Source organism: Elephantulus edwardii, unplaced genomic scaffold (assembly GCF_000299155.1).
Source record: "Elephantulus edwardii isolate Elephantulus edwardi_28Jun2011 unplaced genomic scaffold, EleEdw1.0 scaffold00163, whole genome shotgun sequence".
NCBI lineage: Eukaryota > Metazoa > Chordata > Mammalia > Macroscelidea > Macroscelididae > Elephantulus > Elephantulus edwardii.
Window position 1 is genome coordinate 3,098,201 of NW_006399913.1, and position 8,973 is coordinate 3,107,173.

The following is an 8,973-nucleotide window of genomic DNA, read 5'->3' on the forward strand; positions in this document are numbered from 1 at the left end:
ATATATACACACACACACACACACACACACACAAGTGTGTTATATTCCATTGAATAGCTGACCTTCCAGTGGCTTTTCAGAGGCTGTAAATCACATGGGAGGAGACTGCTCATCTTTTCCTTTTCCTGAGAAGTGGCTGGAGGATTTCAACTGCATGTCTTTGGGTTGCCAGCACAACTCTACGTTCTAGGCCACCACCATTCCCTTTTAATAATAACAGTTCACTTTTTTTTTAAACAACCCACTAAGTAGACAACTCCATTTTGGAGGTAAGAACTAAGCCACAGAAGGAGTACAGCAAGAAGCCTACGCAGGACCCTAAGCTAGACAGTACAACTTCTACTATTACTGCGCAGTTCTTACAAGTGGCAGAATCTTTTCATTATGCTGAATTTTTCATTCTTTAACCATCTGAGTTTAGTAATTTTAATAATCACAGGACCATTATATATTTAAAGAACCACAAAAATATAGATGTTATTACATTTACAACAGTTCCTTAAGATAAGCTTTAGGTAAAAGAAATAAATTCAAGCAAACCAAATGTATTTAGTTACTCGTTAAGATCTACCAACACTCCCATGCTCTTACTAGGAGATAGATTGCTATAATAAATATCCTTATAAACTATTTTAATACATGATTCTTTCTTGATTCTCTGAGTTAAAGATAGAATCAAAGCAGTTCTCAGCAATAAAAATAATGACTCAGCAAAGTTTCTGTTATGCAAAAACTTGGAACATTAATTGTTTACTTGATTGAACTATTTGCAGTGTTTTATAGACATCTTATAAATTCACAAGGAACATTTTGCAGCATGGTACAGTCAAAATACATTTTTTTAATGAGAAAATTCTTTTAAAGGAAAAAGTATTTTAACAAATATCACTCCATTAACCTGAAGTGAAGTACAGACTAAGGTAAGAGAACACTATTGTTAATCTTAAGTGTGATCATGGAGAAGACCCATATATAGAATTTTAAGCATTACACCATGAGTTAGCTATGCATGTTAAAGAATTCTCTAAATCTTTGGCAAACAGATTCTAATGAATGCTACTGTTCTATAGTGTCAACATTCATCTTTTTGTTGTTGTTGTTGTTGTTGCTGTTGTTGTGTTTTCTGCAAATCAAGTATGACTCATAGCGACCCTATGAACAAAAGATACTCTGTTCTATACTGTGCCATCCTTACACTTCCTAAAACAGAAAAGCCTCTGGCATCGGTCACTATATGAATCTACGTGGTTGGACATCTTCCTCTCCTTCACCAACTCTCCATCCTTCCCAGCTTCGTGTCCTTCTCTAAGGAATGACCTCTCCTAACAACATGCCCAAATACATGAGGCAACACTTCATCATTCTTGTCTCCAGAAAGGACTCTGGATGCACCCTCTCTAAGATATATGTTTGTTCTCTTGGTCATCCATGGGATGTTCAGTGTTCTCTTCCAACACCACAGCTCAAAGGCATCAATTCTTTTCCTGTCATCCTTATCCATAGCCCAGGTCTCAGATGCACAGCAAGTAGTCTGAAAGACTATGGCCTGAATCAGATGCACCTTAGTCAAAAATTGACATCATTACTCCTCAGTAATTTGGAGAGGTCCCTAACTGTAGATTTTCCCAATGCAGTGCATCTCCTTATTTCCTGCCTGCTGGTACCAACAGTGTTAATTGTGGATCCAAGCAAGATAAAGCTGCTGACAGTTTCAATCTCCTCTTCATCCATCATGACACTGCCTATCATTCTATAATAAATAAAACTATTTACATAAAATTAAACTTTCAATTAATTACCTGCAAAACTGATAAATATTCCTACAAATATTTCTCATGGCTGGCCTACAATAAATGATAAAGCAATTTCTAGTTGCTCTAGAAGACAGTATACTATTAAGAATATAAACATGAAAAATGTTACCTGCTTTTTCTTTCAATTAGGATGGCCACATAAGATGCTGGCAAAGCGGCACCAAAACCAGGGCTCCATGAATAGAATTTTCCAAGTATCTTCCTGAAATTCAAATTTGAAAGTTTCTATGAAAATCCTAGTTGGTCATTTCAGATACTACAAATAGAAATTCCCCTTCTCAGTCCTAAATTTCCACAACTTCAAATTCAGCCTATCCAAAGTTGAATGTATTATTTCTCTTTTTTAACCCCATAAAATTATTCTCTATTTTCCTAAGTTAATGGTATCAACATCTGCCTTTCCATATATGTTTGAGCCATCCTTAACTTCTTCTTACCCACATATAAAATCATTCCTTTAAGTTACTCTACATGCAATTATCTTTCAAATTCCTCTCCCATCTAACACCCTTGCCTTAGTTAAGTGGCCTCATCTACAATTCAGGCTACTACAACAGTAAACTAACAGATATCTCTCCTTCTAATAACTTAGTCATATTAACTCAGACATTCCCTAGATATATCACTGCTCACGATGAAAACTCTGTGTTCTTAGTTTTCCTATCTATCAAATGAAAACAATAATACACTGTTTCATATAGTTGTAAGGACAACTCAAAGAGTTAGTCCCAGCACCACACATAGTAAACATTTGGAAAAATATGTTGGTTGTTATGACAATTGTTAGTACTATTAATAATCACTCTTAAGACATAATAAACATTCACTATATTTCTTTGTCCTTTACGTTATCAAGACTTGATTACTTTGCCCTAAACTTACTTGTTTTTTAATTACACATATCTGCTTCCTTCACTAAAATTTAATCTTTGAGCAAAGGAGTTTTCATCATGTCTCACATATTATAAATGACCATTAGCTGCTTGATTTTTAAAAAATTTTTTAAAAAATGAGCCATATTATGAAGATTTTTTTTTCCTTTCAAATACAGTGTGTTCCTATGAAATGAGAAGAAGTATGTAAATATTCTTAAGAAATTACTTGAACAAAGTTGATCAATTACTAAATGAGGCTTCAGAGGAAAAAAATAAGAAATAGATATGCCCATATATGTAAGCTTATATAAACATATATATGTATGTTTGCACACACATGTACAAATGTGGGTTATGAGTCATATTTGAAAGTAGTGAAATTCAAGTAACATGTATATTTTTGAAACTTTAGATATCTACCTAAGAAATCCAATAGAAAATCTAAAATGAACTTATAAAATGTAAATACTAAGAGGAAAATGGTCTCAACTGGTTAAAGAAGGAACACAAGGTTAATTAAATTGTATTTTATAATTCCACAAAGTAACCAAATAAGTCCACAGTACACAATGAAATACACTGTCATTTCAAGTGAAATCCTTAAACTTTATTGAAATCCTTTAAACTTAACTGTTATAGTTTTAGACTTTTTATAAGTTTAAAAAACTTTCCAGACACTAAAATGTTACAGTTTGTTACATAATTTTCAATTCATTACAATTTAATCAGGCATAGAAAAAAACTTTATTAATTATTTTCTGTAAAAAGATTTTTCGGTAAATCTGTATAGTTTCTAGGCATTATTGCTCTGATGAAAAAAGTATAAAACATTTTTTTAAATTACATTTTTAATTATAAGTTAAAAAATATAAAACTACTTTGGGCAATACTCAGCAAAACAAATATGAGGTAAGAGTAAAGATTACAAATTTATAAACAATAACTGTTAACTACTAATTATTAACTATAAGTTATTATGATGACTAATAACTATTATAACACAGGAATCATGAGTGGCATCCACTTCCTAAACAATATGCCTCCGGAAACTCCATGAGCTTTGAAAAGTGACAATAGTTACAAAAATGCTTCAGGTTTTTGTTCATAGGGTCACTATGAGTTGTGCTCAACTCCACGGCAATCAACAACATCATTAACATAACACACTGGTACGTATTGTTATGTTCCATCAAGTTGGCTATGACAAACAGTGGTACTATGGAATCTAATCTGAACTTTATTGTGTGCTTTCATTATGACCTATGCCTTTCTCAGGCCACTGTAATCACTGTGTCAATTCATCTCATTGAGAGTCGTCTTCTCCTTCAATGACCCTCTGCTTTTCCATATAGATATACTGTCTTTTCCCAAGGATTGCTCTCCTGACAACTTGCACAAAATATATGAAATGAAGTCTTACCACTTGTGATTCTAGGGAGCACCCTGCTTATTTCCTCCATGATAGCAGTTCTCTTAGCAGTCCACAGTATATTCAATACTCTTTACTAACACTAGAATTTAAAGTCATCTATTCTTCTTTGGTCTTCCTGATACAATGCTCAACTTCCAAACAAATATAAAGCATGTCTTCGGTCAGCTGCATCTCAATCTTCAAGTCAACATCCTTCTTTCTTGAGTACTTTGCAGAGGCCCTAGGCAGCAGATTTTCCTAGTGCAGGTCTCTTGATTTCTTGATTGCTACTATCATGGGTGTTGATTATGGATCTAAGTACAACAAATCCTTAAAACGTCAATCTTTTCTCCATATCATGATGCTGCTGCCTACTGATCTGGTGGAGGATATTTGTTTTCTTGATGTTAAGGTATAATCTATATTGAAGGCTGAAGTCTTGGGTCTTATGTAGCCAGTCATTCAAATTTTCTTCACTTTCTGCAAGGAAGGCTGTGTCATCTGCATAATGCAGGTTGTTCAAAAATCTTCCAATTTGATGTCACGTTCTTCATACAATCCAGCTTCTCAAATTATTTGCTCAGCATACATACTGAATAAATACAGAGAAAGAATACAACCTTGATGCACATCTTTCATAATTTCAAGCCTGCAACATCTTGTTCTGGTCAAGTAACTAACTACACAGGGTCTACTTAGAAGTTTTTCATGAGCAAAATTAAACCTTTTGGAATTCTTCTCAGTGCTATTCATAATCTATTGTGGTCCACACAGTTAGATGCCTTTGCACAGTCAATAAAACAAAAGTAAACATCTTTCTGGTGGTATTTATGTTTAGCCAAGATCTAGCTGGCATTCAGCAATGATATCTCTTATTCCACAGCCTCTTCATAATTCAGCTTGAATTTATGGCAGTTCCCTGTGGATATACTGCTCCAGTCATTTTTAAATAATCTTTAGTAAAATTTTCTTTTCATATGATATTGTTTGATAATTCTGCATTCTGTTGTTAAGAGTCTTCCCGCATATTTTAATTAATATGTTTGTTTCCCCTTGTTTACTATTTTTAAATAACTGACTAGTTGCTACAGTAAACTTTCACAATGCGTAGTAAAGGTTTTAACTTGATAGATCAAAAAAAATATTAGTTTGAAATTTCAACACTCAGTGCAACAAAGCCAAGAAATATCAAATAAACATGTAAGTTGTATCAGAACACTCAAAAGAGTAGATTCTAACTGAATCAATACTGTATGAAGAAGTATGCAGCATAAGTAATCTATAACTGAATCAGAACCAACAGTACAGTATCAGGAGTTACCATTTTCTATATTGTTGTTGATGTGTACCATCGAGTTGAACTGATCCCTGGCTGATCCTCCAGAAGGTTTTCAAAGACAGTTAATCGCACGAGAGGAGAATGCCATCCTTCTCCCTAGTAGCAAGTGGTGGATTTGGCTCGTGTGCCTTCAAGATTGTAATGCGGCCTCTTACCACCAGGCCACTGTGTACTTTTTATCACTCACTCTCATAACCATTAAATAAGAAATGACTCATTGCTAACCCTCTAGTAGGTATTCTAAAGCTGTAAATATCATGGGAAGAGATTGTCCATGTTTCTCCCATGGAGTCATGGGTTGATCCAAACCATCAAAGGTGTTATCTTCAGTTAGCGGGACAACTACTGATAGACTACACCATTAGAGCTCTGCATTTTATATTCTTCTTGAAAGAAGTTAAATGTCTACGGAGTAAATGTATTTCATGGTCACCTTTCTTTAACTTTCTAACATGAAACTGAAAAAACTAAGAGATACTAGCTAACAATTTGCTAGTTATAGCAGGCCTCAGAAAAATCTACGCTATATTAAAATATTCTTTCTATCTAATAACACCAATAATATAAAAAGTTTCTACTGCACTGTACCTTTGGGTCAAGAGACTTACAACTCTTGGTTCTATAAACTTTCTTTAATAAATCATTTATGAGAGGAAAAAAATAAAGGGTAGTAATTTGTACAATGTTTACACCAACATTTCTGTTTCAGTTTCAATAAAAGAATTAACATCAATCTCCAAAGGTGATTATGAGTACCAACCTTAAAAGGCAAAAGAAAGCTATATACAAGGCCCCATTAGCAGTCAGAAATGAAGCAGACTGTAGGATCTCAGGAAGCAGTTTGTGTAAATAATAGTCTAATTTTCGTTTCCGGAGAATTGCAGCAATCTGGAAAGAGAAAATCCACTTTTGTTTAATCCAACCAACTTTCCTCATGTAAATTACCAGCTCATACATGAAAGTAACTGAATAACAGTATATATTCAATACCCTACAGCAGGATAGAAATGGCCCATAGCCATTCCAAGGCTGTAAATCTTTACAAATGCACAATGCCATATCTTTCTCTGCCGGGTAGGTGATGAGTGCTAACTAACAGTCTTTTTGTTCCTAGTCAAGTGCTTTATCCACTATACTACCAGTGTGTGTTCATGTCCATCATTTCACGTCCACCAATTCACTCATTGCCATAAAGTCAATTCCAGCTCACAGCAATCCTTCATCAGCTCTCCCAGGCTGTAAATCAAACTAGGAGGAACCTGACAGTTTTTCTCCCTCTGTGCTTCTGGTGCACTTGAATCACCAGAGGCACTTGACCTTTCCATTCTTTTGTCATTCCATTCAATTCTCTATAGGCTGACTACACCACTCCCTTCATACCTGCTATAATGACTATTGTCAGGAAAAATAAATGTTAACAAGAATGTTGAAAAATTGCATGTGGAGCAAATACACTCCTTTTTGAGGAGACAAGAAAGTTCCGAGTAAGGTTCTCCCTCAGGCCATGCCCTATGTATGTCCTTTTTGCTTTACTAAAAATTGAACAACAAGTATACTGCTTTCCCAAGTTCCAAGAGAAAACCAATTCCATATTGCCAAGTCACATCTGACTCATGGTTACCCTCCAGTTGCATTTTCAAGCCAGTAAATCAAAGAAGAATATTGTTCATCCTCCTCCCTTGGAAAATCTGGCAGATCTGAACTGCAGTGGAAAAACATAGTTCTTTGTTGTTAGGTGCCACAGAGTCGATTAACTGCAACTCCTTACAACTCTACAAACAGATGTGAACCTTGCCCTAGCCTGTGCCCTCCTCAGGATCTCTGTCATGCTCACACCTACTGTGATTGTCACTGTGTCAATCCAACTCATTGAGGCTCTTTCTCTCACTGACATATAACCCCCTACACACACACACACACACACACACACATCTTTCCCAGCATGGCGTCTCTTTCCAAAGACTTCTTCCTCCTGAAAATATGCCCAAAGTGAGACAAAGTTTCACCATCTTTGCCTCTAAGGAGCACTTTGGTTGTAGTTCCTTCAAGATAGATTTGTTTATTCTTTTGGCACACCATAGTATAGTCAATACTCTTCACCAAGATCACAAGTCAAAGATTTCTTATAGTCACTGTCCTCCTTTCAGATGCGCTGGAAACAAATAAAAGATCAAACTTGGATCTAGTGGACCTTAATCTCTAAACTGGTATCACTGCTCTTTAGCACTTTGAAGAGGTCCTTGACAGCAAATTTCCCCAATGCAATACAACATCTTATGTTTCTTGACTGATGGTTCCATGGGTGTGGATCCAAGTAAAATGAAATCACTGACAACTTCAATCTTTTCTCTACCTATTATGATGTTACCTATTGTCCCATGATGAAGATTTTTTTTCTTGATGTTTAGATGTAATTTATATTGAAGGCTGTAGTCTTTGATCATGTGGAGCAAGTGTTTCAAGTCTTCTTTCTGCAAACAAGATTGTGTCATCTGCATAAAACGGGTTGCCAATGATGAGGCTTCCTCCACAATTCTGATGCCACATTCTTCTACATATAGTTCAACTTCTCAAATCATTTGCTCAGCATATAGATTAAATAGGAGAACTATGGAGAAAGGATAAAATCCTGACACACACCTTTCCTGACTTTAAACCATGCAATGTACCACTGTTCTGTGAAAACAACTGCTTGTTGGTCTAGGCAGAGGTTTCACGTAAGTACAATTAAATATTCTATGATCTCCATTTTTCTCAATGTTAGCTACAACTTGTTATAACCCATCAAGTCAAATGTTTTTATATAATCAATAAATAAAATTAAGTATCTTTCTGAAATTCTCTGCTTGCAGCCAAGATCCACCTGACATCATACATAATAATAATACCCCTTGTACCACAGCCTCTTCTGAATCCTGCTTGAATTTCTGGCAGTTGCCTGGCAATATGCTCTTCCAGCCAATTTTTAGTAATCTTCAGCAAGATCTTAGCTCCATGTGAGAGTAATGATATTTCTCAGTAATTTCCACATTATGCTAGCGCTCTTTTTTTGCGAGTTGGAACAAATACTGATCTCTTCCAGTTAGCTCACCAGTTATTGCTGCCTTCCATATTTGTTAGCAGAAACTGGTGAGCCCATCCAGGGTTGAATCTGTTTCCTGAAGCACCTCAACTGGTATTCATTAATTCCTGAAGCCTTGTTTTTTAGTAAATGCCTTCAGTGCAGCTTGGACTTCATCCCTGACTACTATTGGTTCTTGATTATATGCTACTTCAGTGTCAACCAATTCCTTCTGGTACAATGACTTTATACAACTTTTATTTTCTTTTGAAGCATCATGCACCATTCAAGATTTGTCTATAGAATGCTTATCTAGCTTAAGAAATGCTGAGCATGTTCTTCCCTTTTGCTTTTTCTAACTCAAGCTACTTGCACGTTTCATTATAAAATTTTGCTGCCTTCTCAAGTTGCCTTTTGAAACCTTCTGTATATCTCTTATACTTCCCCTTGTTTGGGCTTTTCTTATTCTTTTT

At 35.3% G+C, this 8,973-nt stretch overlaps 1 protein-coding gene across 2 annotated transcripts in view; it reads right to left on the reverse strand.

Moving 5' to 3' along the window:
• Positions 1-8,973, reverse strand: part of TMEM135 (transmembrane protein 135) — a 259,256-nt gene that overhangs the window by 208,141 nt on the left and 42,142 nt on the right. For both annotated transcript variants that reach the window (XM_006895253.1, XM_006895252.1), the window contains exons 2-3: positions 6,200-6,327; positions 1,924-2,016 (exon numbers count right to left, since the gene is read on the reverse strand). In XM_006895253.1, coding sequence (XP_006895315.1) covers positions 1,924-2,016; positions 6,200-6,327 — 221 coding nt within the window. The remainder of the gene's footprint in view (positions 1-1,923; positions 2,017-6,199; positions 6,328-8,973) is intronic.